General features: G+C 44.2%; 1 protein-coding gene and 1 long non-coding RNA gene across 2 annotated transcripts in view; both read left to right on the plus strand.

Moving 5' to 3' along the window:
• The first annotated feature begins 8,608 nt into the window (after positions 1–8,608).
• Positions 8,609–14,404, plus strand: LOC137147964 (uncharacterized). The gene is made up of 3 exons (XR_010918398.1): positions 8,609–8,789; positions 11,199–11,293; positions 14,144–14,404. It is a non-coding gene; the product is annotated as an uncharacterized lncRNA (long non-coding RNA).
• Positions 14,405–16,808: 2,404 nt separating this feature from the next.
• Positions 16,809–19,273, plus strand: part of CHKA (choline kinase alpha) — a 29,993-nt gene continuing 27,528 nt past the window's right edge. The window contains exon 1 of the mRNA XM_067540484.1: positions 16,809–17,163. Coding sequence (XP_067396585.1) covers positions 16,844–17,163 — 320 coding nt within the window. The 5' untranslated portion in view covers positions 16,809–16,843. The remainder of the gene's footprint in view (positions 17,164–19,273) is intronic.

The following is a 19,273-nucleotide window of genomic DNA, read 5'->3' on the forward strand; positions in this document are numbered from 1 at the left end:
AGAACAGAATAGGAGACACCACAGGCAAGGGCCCTTGGAGAAAGAGGTTCAGTTGCCCATCTGTCTGGAGTCCTGTTTGAGAAGAAAAACTAGAGCTAGTGTAATGCTGTTCCATCTACTCCACCTAAATCACATCAGCAGGTCAGGCGCATCTTCAACTGTCTGTCAAAAGCTGGTCAAGTAGTTAAATTTAACCATCTCTCCTACCTTGTATTTAGTTTGGACACTCTGGTTTCCTTCTCCAGAGCTGAAGAAGAGCTCTATGAAGCTCGAAAGCTTGTCTCTTCCACCAACAGAAGTAGGTCCAATAAAAGAGATTACCTCACCTGCCTTGACTCTCTTGCTATTGGGAGGCATTTCTCTCAGATTAGATGTATTTCTCTCAACACTCTCGCCTGTAAGCTGAAATCATGTGTCCTACAAACAATCCTGTCTTTAATTAGACAAGCATTTATGTCTCTGAAGTTACCTGTGGGTGCCAGAGTTCCCAGCTCAATACTGTAAGTATCTATTCCTCCTCCTGCTGCTTGGTTTTGGGTTTAAAAAAACAAAAAACTGCCCTACAGACTCATTCTATCAGGGATCAGGTGCTCAAACACTTTTGGTGTTTGTATCTTGGGCATTATTACTGGCAGCTATGTCTCACTCACTTCTTGTCACCCCCCCAGTGAGACAGTAATAAAGCTTTACTTCCATTTTCTTATCTTTATCCCCCATGGTCAACTCTGTATAGTTTGAATTCTTGCTTCCATGTTTGTGCAAGGCTTTTTGTTTGGAAATCCAGCAGTCTCAGTCATGCCATGCTGCCTGTTTGTTCTGTTTCTAGGAGCTGCTGTGGGTGTCACTAGCTTGACCACTGTCACCACGTTTCATGTACTGCATGCTGGGCAATTACATGAGGACTTCACGTTTCTAAAACTAAATTGTCTCTTTATTCAGAAAACTATTTACAGAGATGCTGCAACTAAAGCTAGCATTCAAGTCATGTGCTCACTACACTGTCAGACTTCCTGATGCTCCTTCCAACTTTTTCCTCTGACCACTTGCGCTTCTCCCTCCAAGTTCCATGCAGGTTGCTACCCCTCCACCCCTAACTCTCATTTGCCATATCTTTAGCTCTCTAGCTAGCCCTCCCTGTGTTAATCCACTGAGAGCTGAGGATTTGGGTGCAATCTACAAAGTAATTTAGGTGCCCAAATTCCAGAGTTAGGTGTCTAAGTCCCCATGTGTGGCACCAGTGCAATTCATGAAACTCATGCCTGGCTGCTACCTAACCCTGTAGACACCTAAACTCACTTGACACCTAACTTTCTGCTGCCTTCTTCTAGGTATCTGATTGTCTATCTCCACTTAAGACAGACTAATTCATGCACTGAAGGAAGAGTGTTCAGCTGCCTAAGTCATGTGCAGGGCCTGGGAAGCAGCCTCTGAGCACACTTACTGGATTGAATCCCATTCAAAGTCCAGAAGGGGGAGGAGGAGCCTGCTTTATAGTTTAGCCCAGTGCTGAACATACTTACCTGAGATGTGGGATGCAAGAGGGGATGAAAGGGGTCTCCCACCTCTCAGGAGGGTGCTTTAGCCACTGAGCTATGGGATATTCTCAGTTTCTCCTGTCTGAAGTTGTTCCACTGTGGTTATATAAATAATGAGAGATTGGAGCAGGTAGGCTGGACACAGAGTCTCCAACCTCCCAGGTGGGTGCCCTAATCACTGGTCTTCAGAGTCATTCTGTCTCTCTGGCCCAGTGTCTTCAAGAATTTATATACAGGAGAACTAGCCAAATTCTGAGGGGTTAATATATTTCCACTGAGGCAAACAGATGCTTAGAAACCACTGGAAATGAAGTATGTTGGAATTCATCAAGCCAAAAATATTGCTGGCAAAGCTCTTGCTGTTACAATGTCTGCCATTGTACTGAAAGCACGTCTGGAGAAGATGCAGAAGGCTTGGGACTGAGGTCTCACACTGTTCGCGGCAGGAACCTGGACAAGGCTCTAACAGGCCCAATGATGTGACACTTCAGTCTCATGAGGTCAATATCAGTGCTGTGACTGATTTTGCAACTGTGACGGCAGCAGAAGTCGGTTATCGTTTACTGCAGAGCACAACCCTGCAAAAACCTTTGCATGGTTGGTGGAGGGATTCAGAGTGGGTTGTGCCACCATCATTCTTCCCCAAGCACCAGAGCCATGGCTCCCAGGAGTTCTATGCACAGTGCTAGAACTGGATCTCTTGCTGGGCAGCTCCCAGCTTTTGTATCCTCTGAGCACTATAATTAAAACTTGAGCCATTTAATCTCAGACCAGCTGCGATTCACACAGAGAAACCTCATCACAACAAGGTTGTAAATCATTGACTATGCCCTAGTGCTTAGGGCTAGAGAGTAAATAGTAGCTAGACGAATTGCGGGATTTCCCCACCCCATTTTCTCCAAAGCTGTACAAACAGGAATCCAAGATCAAGACCTTGAGTAAGAATTACTAAAACAAAGAGTGTGTGAAGTGGTGTGTTGGGGGACTGGCCTTTGCAAGGCCAGGGAGCAGGTGTGGAACACGTCTTACGCAAAGTGGAGCTAAGTAAATAAAAAGGCCATGGGGCACACACAAGCACTCCTGCAAAAAACGTTTTTAATTGAGAGATTTTCATGAATTACTTTAGAGGAGGGAGGGGAGGGAAATATACACAAGTAATGTGTAGTTCATGCTAGAGTAGGGCCCTCTTCTGTATCTAGAGATGTAGTTCTTTTGCTGTGCCTGCTGCAATGCCATAGAGCTAACAAGAGCTCTGTAGGCACCGTAGGAAGCCTGTGTGTGGATTAGTGGTCCAAATTATAGGTGGGTGGGAAACTGTTTTGCCAGCATGTGAATATTTTCAGGACTTCTGAAATTTCCCATTCTGCACTAGAACAAAATCAAGACCTTTCAAAGATTTTCATAAAAAAAGGCAAGCATGTGCATATGCCCCAGGATAGCCAATAGCCTGCTGGTTTGGATACTCATTCAGATTTGTAGTCCCACTCTGCCTGATCCGGAGTAGGGATTTTGAACCCTTTTCTCCTACAACCCAGGTGAGTATCTTGGCTTTTGCTGTGGGGAGCAGGGTCTGTGTCTCTCACTCTCCTGCCCTACTTTGTATAATAATCATGGGGCCAGAAGAGGACAGGAAGAGACTGACTTCATAGTCCAATGATTAAGGCACTTGTGTGCGAGTCAAGTTTGAGTCCCTGTTCTGATGACTATTTAACTTACACAAAGTGGAACAGTTGCAACAGGAGAGGTTGGGATGCAGCCCCAACTTATAGAATAACTACTTGCCTGGTGGTCACCTGGGATGTTGGAGACCTGAGTTCAGGTCACAGATCAACTGGATTTTTGTAAAATCCAGTATGTTCCCACTTTTGAGAAATAGACGTTTTCAAGTGAGAAACCATTTTGTCAACAAATTCATAGATTTCAAGGTCAGAAGATACCACTGTGATCATCTAGTCTAACCTTCTGCAGAACACAGGCCATAGGACTTCCCTGAACTACTTCCTGTTGGAACTAGAGCATATATTTTAAATAAACATCCAGTCTTGATTTTAAAATTGCCAGTGATGGAGAATCCACCACAACCTTTGGTTAAGTTTTTCCAACCATTAATTATCCTCGCTGTTAAAAATTCACACTTTGTTTCCAATCTGAATTTTTCTAACTTCAATTTCCAGGCATTGATTCTTCTTATACCTTTGTCTGTTAGACTGAGAAGCTCATTATCAAATTTTTGTTCTCCATCTTGGTGCTTATAGACTAAGTCACCCCTTAACCTTCCCTTTGTTAAACTAAACAGATTGAGCACCTTGAGTCTATCACCATGAGGCATGTTTTTTAATCCTTTAATCATTCTTGTGGCACATGTTTACCTGATTCTCCACCGTGACCACTCCCAAGTCCTTTTCAGAGTCACTGCTTCCCAGAATGGAGTCTCCCATCCTGTAAGTATATGGCCTGTAATCCTTGTTCTTAGATGTATCACTTTACATTTGGCTATATTAAAATGAACATTGTTTGCTTGTGTCCCAATCTACCAAGTGATTCAGATAATTCTATATCAGTGACCTAGCCTTCCTTATTTACCACTCCCCCAGTCTTTGTACCATCAGAAGTCTTCATCAGTAATGATTTTATTATTTTTTCCAGGTCACTGATATTGTTAAATAACCAAGACTTTGGGGGATCCCTCTAGAAAACACACCTGCTCAATGATGATTCCCCCAGTTTTTAATTCATTTTGTATTTTGCTAGTTTCTTAATCAAAATTTCAGGTGATACCAAATCAAATGCCTTATGGAAGTCTAAGAATATTTATATCCACACTACTACCTTTATCAACCACACTTGTAATCTCATTTTTTAAAAAATAGCTTGACAGGATCTCTTCTTCATGAACTCATATTGATTGGCATTATTTATATTACTCTCCTTTAATTATTAATCAAGCCCCACATCACCCATTCCTTTATTTTGCCTGGGATTGATGTCAGGCTGACAGCCTATAATTACACAGGTCATCCTGTTCACTATTTGTTAAATAGTGGTACAACATTAGCTTTCTTCCAGTCTTCTGGAACTTTCCCAGTGTTCAAAGACTTATTGAATATTAATATTAATGGTCCAGCACGCTCCTCAGCCACATTTTTTAAAACTCTAGGAAGCAAGTTAGCCAGACCTACTGATTTTAAAATGTCTAACTTTAGCAGCTGCTGTTTAACATCCTCCTTTTGGACTGGATTTTTTCCCCCCCAAATAAAGTACAGAAATATTTATTGAGCCACTTCTGCCTTTTCTGCATTATTTACAATTCTATCATTTTCGTCTAGTAATGGACAAATACCTTTGTGGGGGTTCTTTTTGTTCCTCATATACTTAAATCAGGGCTTGACAAACCCCGGGCACCAGGTCGCCATGGCACCTAGAAATTTAAGTGTGGCACCTAGTATTTTTCCGGGGGGAGCGGCTGCCATGCTCCGGTCAGGGCACCACTGCAGCCATGTGGCAGGACTGGGAGAGGGGAACGCTGCAGCTGCCGCACTCCAGCCAGGATGCCCCGCCGCTGGGCCCACGTTGTGGGAAAGGGATGGAGCTGGGAGGGGAGAGTGGCCGCTGTGCTCCGGCCAGGGCACCCCGCCGCTGAGCTCATGTTGTCTGGCACCTTAATTTTTAGGCTGGCTCCTAGCTCCAAAACAAATTTGTCAAGCCCTGACTTAAATTCCTGGTTGTCCTTAATTCTGGTGGTCATGATTTTTCCTTGTCTCATTTTGCTTCCCATATCAATTTTCTAAATTCCTAGTGTCCAATTTATATCCATTACTATCAACTTCCCTTTTCATCCATTTATTTTATATATATGTGCCTTTATTTCCCCTCTAAGTCAGGTTAATTTTTTAACCAGTGTGGCTTTCTTTCTTGATTGTGGCTTTTTGGGCATCTAGTGAAACGTTTTTAAACAATTCCTAATTATCAGTCACATTTTTCTGTTTAAATTATTTCTCACAATGGATTTGGCTCATAAGTTCCAATCAGCTCTACTCCAGATCCCATTTCCCCGTTTTAACATCTGTTAAAATGTTTAAGGGAATTTAGTGATAACTTTGGAATTTATTTATTCTCAGACCACATAGAGTACCAGCACTGAAATGTTCCTCATACTGTCTCCTCCCCATTTTCCCCTCTCCACCATATAGTCAATCTTTTTGTGGCAGTACAATCCACACAAAGAAATAGGGGAAAATAATTCAGTCTCTCTGGATTATTCAGTGCTTGGCTTTTCTGAAGAGACTCCCAGGAAAGGAGATAATTATGGTGGTGATCACTTTGATTTGGGCATCTCTCCACTGAGGACTGGATTGAGGCCACCATAGTCATTTTGCATGGACCAAATACCCATTTACAACATTTTGGTCACTATTGACCTGGGCCATGTTCTAATTTGTGACTTAGATGAAAAAGGCTCTGTGTCTATGTACACCAGTCCACAGCCAGGACTTGTTTATATAGCTGTAATATGACCTTCCAGATGGATTTGGTTTTGTGACAGCCATTCCTCAAATCTGTAGATAAGCTGCATGTTACTGTTTTAGCATTCTGTCTTCTACTGCCTAGAAGATAAGGATAGAAGGAAGTTTCTGGATCTTCTAATTCAGGGTTCCCAAACCTTGATACATGTACCGTTGGTGGTACATGAGTATGGTATTCCATCAGTTCACTTCACAAGCATTTTTTGCAAGATGGTACATGAACCATTCGTTTGGGAATCTCTGTCTAATGCTTTACTCTCTCCATGCATGAGGGCAGGCTTGTCCTCCACACTAATCTCCCAAGTGCAGTAATAACAGCAATAAAGCTTTATTGTACTAGTTATCAGCCACCAGCAACAACTGAACCAAAGAAGAAAACATTAACCTTTTTGCTGCTAGGTTCTGCTGCAGCTTGTGTGCTGGGGTCTGGGACATCCCTGAACCTTAGATAGTGAAAAGTAACAAAGGTCAATTTTTTTTGTTTCAGAACATGGCTGGGACATTTTAAGCCTGGCAACCATCAAGCCATGGACTTCTTCCCCTCCCCTGCATCCAAGCAGGAGAACATTCTGCTGCCCTCCTGCTGCAGATAACCCTTTTTCCCTTGCTAAAAAAGCACCTCTAATATCAGATTAGCCTTTTGATTTCCAGCACATATCTCACCCTTACCAACAAGCTATTCATAAGAAGATAATGCAGGTCTCTTTCCTTCCTACACTCCCACCAGCCAATACTTGACAGAATCTCCCACATCTTCAAGAGATGTTTTTCAGTCCTTGTGTCACTGCCAGTCATGCACAAGTCACCATTCTGAAATTTGATACAAAGGCAGAAACAGTGAGTTTATACATACACACTATTATAATATGAAAAGCATAAAATAGTAACAGCCTCATTTCAGGGCATTTCCTGGGTATTAATGACAACACAGAATGGCTAGTTGTGTTTTGGACCATCAGCACCACCAAGATGAGTAGTTAGTCAGAGGAAATACACTGTACTTTGGTGGTTGTTACTTATTTCTAAGTTCTTATGATATATCTGGCATCTGGATTTCAGATGTCAGCATGCCACCAATTTTGGTTCCAACTACTCCTTCAGCTAAGTATATTGCTAAGGAAAGGATTTTGTTTTGAGAACCAAGACAGGACTTGAGTTAGCTTTCTGTATCATAATAAAAACAGGAAGAGAGGCCAATCTGTTCTGGGAGATAAAAGTATGTCTATCTCACTGGAATTATAAGGTCATACACTGTGGACTGATTTGTGTTGCTAGTCTAATTTCATTATTAGAAAATTAGTCCATGGAAATAGTTTGTTTCTTGATGTTTAGTAAAAATAGCAATTGTAGAGTCATTACCAAAAGTGAGTTTTTACAATAGATGGAAATTTAAGGCAGCTGCTCGTGATTAATAAATGTTATACACAGGACTGGTTGACAATGGGATTTGCTGCCTCTCTCCTCTACGTCGCTATTTTAACATAAAACTCTAAAAAATGACACATCTTCTCTGGGCCCTTCCCTCCACTGCCACCATCACCACTGTAAGCAGCCTTTACAATTATGCCCATAGTGTTCAGTATTGTGGCTGCACTACAGCCACCAAACCATACCTTCCTTCCCACAGCAAACACACTGTCAATGGGAGCATGCGCCTTATTATGCATACACTTTGCATGCAAGGTGCTCCTGAATGAAACCAGGGCTGGCTTTGGATTCTATTTCTTACTGTGAATGTGTGAGATTGTTAGCATAAGCTTCCCACCACAGGGTTATATACACCACTGTACGGCTGCAGTAGAAAAAGCAAAGAGGGACAGGATACAAACAAAATTAAATAATGTTCTTCCTGGTCAAGGCACACTTTAGGCCCCCCCATAAACACTTATCACCAATTGATTCTGGCCACCTTTTCACCACGAAGCCTGAGTATCAATGAACTAGAAAACTAACATTCATAGCCTTGGCTGATTAACCCTTACAGCACATCTGTAGGTAACATATTCAGAGCTCTTCAGCTAAATAGTGGTATAGAGAGCCATATTATTAATGAAAGGTAGCTAATTCTCCTCATCCCTCCAATATTTTAACACAGGAAGCTCCTTTGGGGTAACTCCCCCAACTGGATTGTTAATAACTAGATTACTTTCAGGTTGTGCTTTTTCCTAGACCCAGTCTTCAATTTGACAGAAAGCAAGACCAGAGCATGTTCTCCTGATGCCATTATGAGTAGGACAGAATCAGGGAGCTGACAGACCATTTTGTAGCAGAAGCTAGACTGAGACACTGCCACAAGAAAGAAATATTTTCCCCCTTTTGCTTGCTCCTTGGAAAAGCCAACTTTGTTTTCTACCAACAGTAGAATAACATAAGGATTGATGGGGGCAGATTGAAACTTGCTGGAGTGGGAAATGCACAAATGAGTCTAAGGAAGTGTGGATTGTCCATTAACAAATTGGATAGCTGTTCCTTTAGATTTGCACTGAAATTTGAGTTGGTGTAGAGACTTATTCCCCAGAGCAGTCCAGCTAGAGAGCAACAGACAGAATTACCAACTGCAATGTAAAGAGAGGCTCCCTACCACAATAACCATGATTCAAGATGATTGCCTGTAGGGATCCATATTGTAGGTGAAGTGTATGAGCTCATAACTTTTGATTACTAGTGCCCTTTGAAGAGGGCAGTTAGGCTGGATCATGCTGGTAATCACCTCAAAGAACAAGTTGCTATGGTAAGTAATTACTTCTTTGAGCATAACTTGCAAGGATTCCCACTGCAGGTAACTGGCAATGAGCTTGTCTGAAGAATCTTACTTGACTGAAAGACGGCATGACAGAACTCCAATTGGGGTTAGGGAAGAAATGAGGGGCAATTTGAGGGAACATACAGAGGAGCATTTGACTCCAATGATTAAGATTAAAACATCTGTTAGAAAGCCCGAACTCCCTGGCACTGTTACTAGGTTGGAACTGAAATAAGAGTGGGACTTTTTAAAGCCTGTCTGTAATTACACTATGCAACTTCCTATAGCAGGGATGGCCAAATTTATTGACACCCCCTCTCCCCACACACACACACACCCGGCTGGGCAGAATCCCCTAGCCCCACCACCCTGCCACAGGGAAGAAGCTCCTCACTCCTCACCTCAGTCTGGTAGGTGGAGAATGCGGCGGGGGCATCAAGTGCTCTGCAAGCTGCACTTTAACTGTAAAAGAGCCGCATGTGGCTCATGAGCCACCGTTTGGCCACCCCTGCTATAGACCATCAGCTTCAATGAGCTCTGAAGCTGTACTCCAGTACTAGACAGTACACCATGAAGCCAGAACCCCTACTATCAAATCTAGTAGTTGTAACTGAAAGTGAGCATGTTTCAGATCCTCATGGGCAACAGAACTGGCACCCACAGACAAACTGAGTAACTTCTTATATAACCAGGGGTTTTGGCCAGTCTGATGCCAGGAAATGCTGTTTTCTTGTGCCAAATAGGTACTCTCTCATCTTAATACTGAGTGCACCTGGCACAGCTGCAGCTCCAGCTCATTCTGCTGTTATCTCAGTGTGATAGACTATACCCTTATGTTTACTCTGTACAAAATTTATCATAGTTTTATAAAAGTATGCCTAGTGAGGTATCATTTGAGAACTCATAATTTGCTGATCATTATTGTACTGGTAAAATGTGTGGCAACATTGTATGTAAAGTTTTAAGATTCTACTAGTATGATGTTACTAAGACATATTCCAAATCTGGGGAAGGAGCCCAGACCAATTCCTCAGAAGACAAGGGCTAGCCAGCACCTTAGCCACGTGTCAGCATAATTAAATAGACTATCACCTGGTTAGGTGGCCATTCTTTGGCAGAAGAAGGGTGTGAGGCAGAAATTTACATCTTGGCAGGCAGTTTTGCTGTCACCTGAACCCCAGCTGAAGATGACGCTCAAGAGGAGGAAAAGATATAAAAATGAGGAACAGAGGTTCCACATTACCCCTCTCCCCTCAACTCTAGTCACGGCATCAACAATGTTGAAAAGACGAAGGCAGCATCATTGAACTGGGGGAGTGGTCCTAGTTGAAAGATTCTAGTCAGACTGCTGTAAGCATATGGTGAGAGAAATCTTTGCTTTGAATTCACTTAGTTTACATTTTATCTTTTATTTTTTTGTAACCAATTCTGACTCTTATGCCTCATTACTTGAAATCACTTAAAATCTATCTTTCTGGAGTTAATAAACTTGTTTTGTTGTTTTATCTTAAACCAGTGTGTTTGGGTGGAGGTGTTTGGAACCTCCATTTCAGATAAAGTGTGTGCGTATCATTTTCTATTAATGGACTTTTATGAGCTTGTATTATCCAGCACCCTCCTGGACAATACAAGATGCACATTTCTGGGGACAAGCCTGGGCCTGAGAATTTGCTGGTGTCACTCTGCAATATAATTCAGGAGTGACTGGCTAGAGAACTCATATCATTCAGCTGGGAATGATTTTGCATGCCAAGGACTCTGTGTAAACAGGACAGGAGTGGTTGTTCTCACAGCAAAGTGATGTCAAAGGCATCCCAGATTGGAGGGTTGACAGGCCACAGCTGTTCAGCCATCCAGACTGTACCCTCTCAGACCAACACAGAAAAGCAAATGGGCACATTGTGTTTTTGGTAGAAAGCTGCTTACAAATGAAACATTTCCACATAAATATCTTTTCTTTTTTTTTTTCCAGACTTTTTTCCCATTGGACACTCACATATTAGTGGTGGGAACTACCGAAATACCTATATAGGTCTAGTTTTACAAAGGGCTGCAGGCAGATGGGCCTTTGGCCGGGGAAAACCAGACAAAGAAGGAAAATAAACTAAGAAATTCTCTTGAGCAATCACCCTGTATCCAGTCCCAAAGTTCTGTCTGAGGGTCAAAGCAAGCAAGAATTCCCAACTTCCTTTAACTAAGGGATAAACAAAGCAAAATCTTTAGTTCCTTTAGGAGAGAGAAAACAGAAGTCCCAAGCCCATCAGGGTTAAACAAACGAGAACTCACAATTGTTTTAGAAGGAACCCCTCGAACGGCAGGTAGTTTTCCTCAGTGTCGCTATTTTGCCCTCCAGCAGCCACCACCTACCTACTGCTTCCTGCTTTTTTTGTTTTCCAGGCTAGTTTCTTAGGAGGTTTAGAGTCTCCAACTGTCTCTTACCCCTGTATACTAATCCTCACCTCCATTCCAGAGTTCCCGGACCCAGGCCTGAGGTGAGTATAATATATCCGCACATGCACCTTTATGGCATTAGGATCAGTGGCCTGCATTGTGCAGGAGGTCAGACTAGATGATCATAACGGTTCCTTCTGACCTTAAAGTCTATGAATAATGTTATGCTGGAAGGTGTTAATGGCTGCCATTAAGTGGGTCTTTGATCTATAGACAATCGCAGACATGGTTAAAGGTGATGGGTATGTTAATCATCCTTCTTTCAGGCTAAATGGAAGGAGCAATTAAGCCCCTTTAGGGAGTAAGCTAGCTGAAGGCTACTGCCCACAGCACTGGGACACATGGTGAAAATAAGTAGGGCTAAGCCATGTAATCTGAGGGGTTTTCCTGGGCCTGCTTGTCAAGACAGGGTTTAGGGGATTGGTTGGTTGCAGCTCTGTGAGAGAGCCAGTAAGTTAGGAGAAAGCACAAGCATCAGTTGTGAGTGTGGCCCTGAAAGGGAGCAGAAAAACAGAGCTCTTTGGCGCAAAGGATCTGGAAAAGCAGACTTTGAAATTTTGAGCAAGCAAACTGCCTGCAGGTGTTTGTTTCTACTGTGTTCAGGGAAACAGGACCTTATGTACATTCTTTGTAAATAAATAGGATTATACCAAAGAATATACCTGATTTGTATAATCAATTTCTCCTAAAGAACCAACCTAGCAAAAGCTCCAAATATTGACTAACTGCTCAGGCCAAATGGGTCAATAGTAGTAACTAATACATCATGCTGGGCTCTTTGCTCTAGTGACCACCTCGTAGGGGTGATAGTCTGGCAATTTTAGATCTTTACAGAGATACTCATGTGTATATATAAAACAACTGCATGTGTGCTGCAGTTACCAACCAGTAATGAAAACTTGAACATATGACATAAACAGCCTACACAGGACTTGGGCTATCTTCATGGACATGGGCATGAGTGTGCTCAGACACCACAGTATGGGGTTAATTATGAACATGCTGCACTGGTTATTTCTGAAAGCTTGGCCATCATAAGAATGTGACTGATTTTCAGCAGTAAAATTAGTAGTCACTCTGGGCTTTTGTTATCTACTATTCAGGCATGAATTTCTTCTCCCAGAGTAGATGGCATTTTCTCCACTTAAGAACACCAACTCGGAACTTGTGATTGTGTTTGCCATAGATTAATAGAGAAGGGGCGGGAGAAGAGTCTGACATAAAGCAGAAATAACAGAAAGCCTGAGCCTAGCTCCTGCTCTAGCAGCTTTGGGCTACCCCAGTGGTGTGAACAGCCAGAATGTTAACTTTAAACAGCCAGTGGAAGATTCGCCAGGCATGGAGGAACAACAGGTGCCTTCCAGCTGCTGCTCCAGTGAGCATGGCTGGAGGAAAGGGGGTGTGGCTAAAGCATCCTTGGTCCCTGATGATGCTTTGCTGTCAAAATAGCCCCTTGTGGCCATAGACAGCAGGCAATAAGTTAGACCAGCCTTGAGATTGCTCTATCTGATACTGGGACAATTGGCCCTATGATCAGAGAGCTCTAATGACTGTGCAGCCTACATAGCAGAAGATTTGGTTTGGCCTTTCCTTAGTTTTCAAGTATAATTCACTTGTAGTAGCAGTAGCAACCTTCTTCTGATAAGCAAAGAACTGTTATCAAAAACTACTGTTCCTTGTGTTTGCAAGGTTATCAACTGAAATAAAAGAATCAGCTTTGTCTTCCTACCCATGCACTATCATTTCCTGTCTCTGTAGCACACACAGTCTGGCCTTAACTGATATTTGATCCTACCAGTAAACTCTATTGCTTCTTAGAATATATATATTTTTTAAAAGCTTAAATGTTTTTTCCAGAGAAATTAAGTGCTCTATGAGTTAGAATTCTAGATATGATCAGATGTCTTTCTATGGCCACAGTGATATCTACACAGCTCTGATGCTATTTTGATAGATACGATATGGGTTAGTCCAGGTGCAATTTCCTGTGGTACAGATGTGCAGGCATAAAAAAGTTGGATGAAAGATATTTTTCTTGAGTAAAATGTCAATGAATCCCACAAATAAATGAAAGAAGAGGAGAAAGAGGAAGTTAGCTAGACAATCATTTCATGTCATGATTGTATTGGAAAGAAGAGAAAAAAGAGAAATGTAATGTCTCTCTGGAATAGGTCATCTGTGAGGACTGTACCCAGGACTCTGAATTTAAAAGTATGAGGTGCCATTGCTTGTGATAAAAGATCATCTCCATTATCCTAGAGGCAGTACTGGAGGTGGACTCACAAACCACTATATTTAGTACAGCCGCTGGAGGGGGCCAAAACCCACATGCTGCCAGCATGGGTTACAAAACACTAGGAGCATGGTGCTGGATGCCTGACTTAACTCTAATTTCACAGAACAAAAAAAGAAAAGAGGAGACAAGGAGGGGCAAAGTGGGTGGGGAGAGAATAGGGGACTGAAATTGTAATGGACACCTTGCTTTCACTCTAGGCTGCTAACAGGTATCAGTGTAAATCCTCAAGTCTCTCTTCCTCATCTGGACCAGTCACATTAGTTCAGGTTCTTCCTTGCTAACCTTTTAGTTAGACATTCCATTTCACAAGTCTAGTTAACTTGCCATTAACTCTTTCATAGTGTTTAGAGGAATAATTCTTACCTCAATGGGTTTAATTTATTGGGTTCAACAACTGTTTCATCCATCTGATGGAATCAAACAGCCAATATAAATGTTGAACTTGTATTTACTATCTAAAATAATATTTGAATGTAGCTTGGTCACTATGCATGGAAAACCTAACATCTGGAACATGGATACTTGACTACATAAAGATGGATGGCTGACCTTCTAATCCCATTATTTAGGATGTCATATTTCTATTGCTCAACAGTGAGGTGTTGGAAGTGCATCAAAAAAGTAAGGAGGAAGAGACAAGAGGAAAAATGGATCAGAGAAGAAAGAGGAAGAAGAGTGGGGGCTATAGTTCAGAGCGTAACTAGGTTTCCTAAATCTTCCTGTATTTTAACCACTTGATCATGTTTGTTTTAGGAATTACATTTATAATTTTATAAGAGTGAGATTTGGGTGATGAGCTGTGTTCCAATTTATTATGACATTGCCAGAAAGCCTTGGCAAAATTAAAGCCTTATTACGTGCATTATTCAATTCCCAATTATAACATGGATTCCTTTTAGGGAACAGAGTAAAATGATGACAAACACAGTTGCAAGTGGCTAAAAGATGGTCACAGAAGTTTCCTTTTAATTTTAATGTGAATTTAGCACTTGTGAAAAGTACCAGCTTGCTTGGTCTAGAGTGAAGTTCTCTTTTCATCCACAGAATAGATACAGCAGAGGCATGTCAGTACAAACTTCTCATACATCGACCCACCCATGAGCCTCATGCCCAACCTGGAGGGATCACTGCTACGGCCAAAAGAGTATTCTCTATAACACTAATATAATGGCCACTGAAATCAATGGGAGTCTTTCCCCTGACTTCACTCGGCACTGGATTGAGTTCTGAGCTCATTTATCCTTGGTCTGTCTGCACAGACTGTCAACAGAGTTGCAGCTAGTGCCAATATTATCTGTTACATGCTCACCCGCCCACTCAAAACCGGCCTGACAAGGACAAACTTATTTTATAAGGGCCACAGAACAACCTTGAGACGGTAACATCTTTTAGTCACCAGTGAGCTGGAATCTTCAACTTAGAGGTGAAAGTCTCTCTGGACAATACCCAATTCCCTGCCCCAAATCCATCTCCTGGGGATTTTTTTCAGAGGAAAAGGTAGTTCAATATACCTTTTAAAAAATTAAAATGAGTTTTCTAAAATTAAATGGACACTTGATAATTGCCTGTTTTGTTCATTCCCTCAGAAGCACCTGGCATTGGCTACTGTTGGAAGACAGGGATACTGGGCTAGATGGACCATTGGTCTGACTCAGTAAGGCCGCTCTTATGTATGCTGAGGGATTTGGCTGAGGGAGAGGTAGCTCAGGATTAGGGCAATGCAAAGATGGCTTGTTCCTTTACTGCTCTTTTATGACAAGAGAGGATATTCAGTCTTAGGCAATTTTAACATTTCCTCCCACTCCGTTGAAAGCTGCCACTGATTTCAGCTGATTATGGTGTCATCCTCCCAACAATGCAAATATTGCCAGTCTTTCAAGAAAAAGAATCAGGGTGATATTTCTTATATTTCCATGGGGGAAAAAAATTGATTTAAAAAACCCCCAAACATTAAAGCAATGTACATGTAAACAATTTTTCCTCTAGTTCACCTTTCAGTACAGGTGACACATGTTCCGTTTGTCATCCATGTGTGACTCAAAACCAACTGAATAAGACTGTGTTAATTAGCCTGCATCTTTCCATCAGATCTAGGCTAAAGGACTCCTGCTTACAATGAGCCAATTTGTCCTTTGCAGGAGCAGTTCCCCAAATGCTCTAAGGGCAAGCCACTGCCGTGGCCAGATGGCACTGCCACCTGAAGGCTAACAGCCCAGGATATACTAAGTCAATTAGACACTAGAAACTGAATGATGTAATGATGCTATTATAAATTCCCTGATGTTAAAACAAACCCTGCATAAAATAAGGTGACCTCAGCTCAGCTCCAGTCCCCCTCTTCTGCCTGTCCAGCTGTACTCAAAGCCCATCTCAAGTACCCTCCAGCTGTGCGCACCTTTTGGCTTCCTCTCCAGTAGTGCCCAGCTCTGCTAAGGCTTAATTTCCTCCCACCCATGGAAAATCTTGTGGCTGGCAGGTGGATGCTGAGCACAGCAAGACAGCATCCGTGTGCAACTGGCAGGGTGAGAGAGAGAGATGGCGCGGCACCGCTGGAGGTGGGAGGGGGATCCACGTAGGGAGGGAGGGAAGGAGCTCAGCTGTGGGGGTGGGGGGTGGGATGGAGACAGAGCATTGAGGGAAGGGGCTGTAGGCCTCAGGGAGATGGAGCAACTCGGAGCTGAGCTCACGAGGAGAGGGAGGGGGCGGAGCCTGATCACACGGGAGCAGGGGACCAGGGCAGCTAAGCCCAGAGCTAAGGCGAGGGGCGGAGGGGGGTGGGGAATGGGGGCTGAGCACGGGGCGGGCCGCAGGGGGGAGCTGGGCCTGACCTTCGGGAGAGAATCACCTTGCTCCGTCTCCTCTCTCCCCATCATTGTGATGCGCGCGAGCCGCACCGGTCGCCCGGGCAACCGGGAGCAGCCAATCGGCTGCTTGTGTGCCCCTCACAGAGCCTGCGTTGCGGCAGCGGGCGCCGCGGCTTCCCTTTCTGCGCCAATCGGCAGGCGCCCGTTGGCGGAGCCCGCGCGACTGGTGCGGACCGAGAGCCAATCAGAAAGGGCGGCGTGTGGGGGGGGAGGGGAAGGGAGGGAGGTAGGCGAAGGGGGTGTGTGTGTGTGTGAGGTGAGCGGGTCCGCGTGCCGAGCGGCTATAAGAACGGGAAGCAGGCGCGCGAGCCCCGCACATCGCGTCGGCTGCTAGGACAGAGCCGAGTGTGTGCGCGTGGGTGGGTGTGTGTGTGTGCGTGCGCGCGCGTGCGGAGCCCCCCCTCCCCCCACACACCGATTTGCCTCGCGCGATGAAGACCAAGTTCTGTAACGGCGAGACCGAGCCCTCCCCGCTGGGGCTGCTGCTCGGCTGTAGCCCCGGGCCCGGGGGGGTCCTGCCCGCCGCGGGGCAGCCGCCCTCGCCCCCCGCTCACCCTGAGGCCGAGAGCAAGGAGCTGGCGGGGGTGCGGCCGCCGCCGCCGCCGCACCAGCCCCCGGACTCGCTGCCCCCGCCGCCTGAGGAGGAGCCGGACTCCCGCACCCGCCGCAAGGCGTATCTGTGGTGCAAGGAGTTCCTGCCTGGGGCCTGGCGGGGGCTGCGGGAGGAGCAGCTGCGCATCAGCCCCATCAGGTCAGTGTGCGCTTCCTGGGGGCGGGGCGGGGCAGGGTCGCCCCTTCCCCTCCCCCCACCACCACCGGGCCGGCTCAAGGGTGCCCTTGGCGGGCGGGGTAGGGAGCAAGGGCCAGGGGAGGGCGGGCGCTGTGGGGCTGAGGGGGCGGGGCACGGGTTGGTGGGGCTGAGGGGGCGGGGCGTATGTGCCACCTGCAATCCCCTCCTGGCCTGGGCAGTGTGGGGTGTGAGAGCAGAGCGGGAGCCCCTCTCGTTGCTTCCTTAGAGCTACTGGGCTGGGCGGGGGTGTTACTCAGCTGGATTCCCCGCCGCCAGCAGCAGGGCCGGCTCCAAGGTCAGTGCAGCCAACCGACCTACGGCTCTGAGAGGGTGGGGGATGGCGTGGCCAGGGAGGACCTACCTCCTCCGGAGCCCAGGAGGTATAAAGGCGTGCTGGGCAGCAGAAATCAGTTAAAGTTCACCATTGTCCAGTCACTGCATCAAATCCAGAGTCAAAGCAAAACGTGTGGTGCCGGGTGGCAGGGGAGGGGTTGTCTAAAGCATTACATCTATGGCTCAACTCTGAGCGAAGAGGTGCTTTGGGTTATCATCAGAATATGCTTAAGGTGGAGCTTGTAGGGGTTCGTGCACTGCTTACACAATTGGCTGGAAATGCTTGTTAGATTAAAATACTACTCTACTTAAAATAGTTTGAGCGCTTCAAACTTGTTCCTTGGTTTTTGGTCTCAGTGACATTACCGTGTCCAAAATTCCACATTTTCTTTCATCCTCTAAATTGCAAATGGTGGTACAAATCCCAGTGTTGTGAGTCATCTTTAGGTTTCAGTCCTGCTGTGATTCATCATTTCAGTCACTTACAATGGAGTAACCAGGACTGTATAACTTGGATATGGAAATGGGAGTTGTGGAGTCTGCATCCTTTGGTTAGCAACTATATATAATGTATTTTGGGACTGTCCTTTCACAGCAAAAGAGCAGTCTCTGTTTTTACATCAGTTTTAAATACTTCCAAAGGCCCAGTCCTTCTGATCAGTACTGTTTTAAGTGTTGGCATTTTCAAAAGCCAGTACATGAAAGGAGCTTGTGACGTCTTCAGAATTATTTGGCCAACATTGTAAAATATTTTAAGATCTTAATTAACTTGAAATCTAGTCAATTTAGAGAATTAAACAGTACCTTCAGGAGTTACACTTGTACCTGACTCCCCCTGCCACTTTTTGTGGCTGTATGACATGTTCTATTTTTAAACATTTCTCCTGTTCCTGTTATGTAAAACGCATAGAAACAGAGCACTGATTATTCAGGGTAAATGCTAGAAATGACTAGATGATTGAATATGCAAAGTAAAATAAAGACTATTCTTTAATTTGAGTTACATTAAACTAGGATAATTGGGGTGTTTTTTTAGTTTGTGTATAACCATGATCTCTAAATTGACTGTTCTCTGTAATTAGTTATAAATATTAAATGGTCACAATCACGTTTTTTCTGATATTCTGACTTTACTTGCATACATGGCTGTAAATTGTCACCAGAGGGACATTATCCAATAGTCCTTTCATTGCCAGTTAATAGAATAGTCTTCTTCCTATTGTCTTAGTATTTTACTCTTCTCTACCCACACCTGTTATTCCTTTTCTTTGTCATTCTGCTTCACTGACTGAGGCTAAATGTTTCCATTTGGCCTCAGACTGTGGTGCTCTTACTCATGCATTTCTTGCCTTTAAGACTGAGACTAATTAGCCAGGCCATTTTGAAGTGTTCACTATCAGCTGTCCCCAGGAAGGGGGCTGTGACACACACACACACCTTACAACTGTTGCATTTTGCTGGCCAGCAGTTGCATTCTACTGCCATAGAACCTCTTGAACGCCGTCATTTCCCTTATAAGGAGAACATAGCCCTGAAATTAATTCAGCAAATCTTGGATTAACAAAATTGGGTACTTGTGTTAATGGCTGTTTATGGGAAAACTGCTATCAGTTCACATGCAGGTCCCAATGTCCAGGAGGGTCAAAATATTGTGGCTTAGTAGCATAGTGAAAGACATTACTCTGGCCTGTTCAGAACAAGGTTATATGTGAAAATGACAATCATGCCAGTTTTGCTC

The sequence above is a fragment of the Emydura macquarii genome, unplaced genomic scaffold (genome assembly GCF_026122565.2).
Source record: "Emydura macquarii macquarii isolate MOO-44397 ecotype Brisbane River unplaced genomic scaffold, CSIRO-AGI_Emac_v2 contig_587, whole genome shotgun sequence".
Taxonomy (NCBI): Eukaryota; Metazoa; Chordata; order Testudines; family Chelidae; genus Emydura; species Emydura macquarii.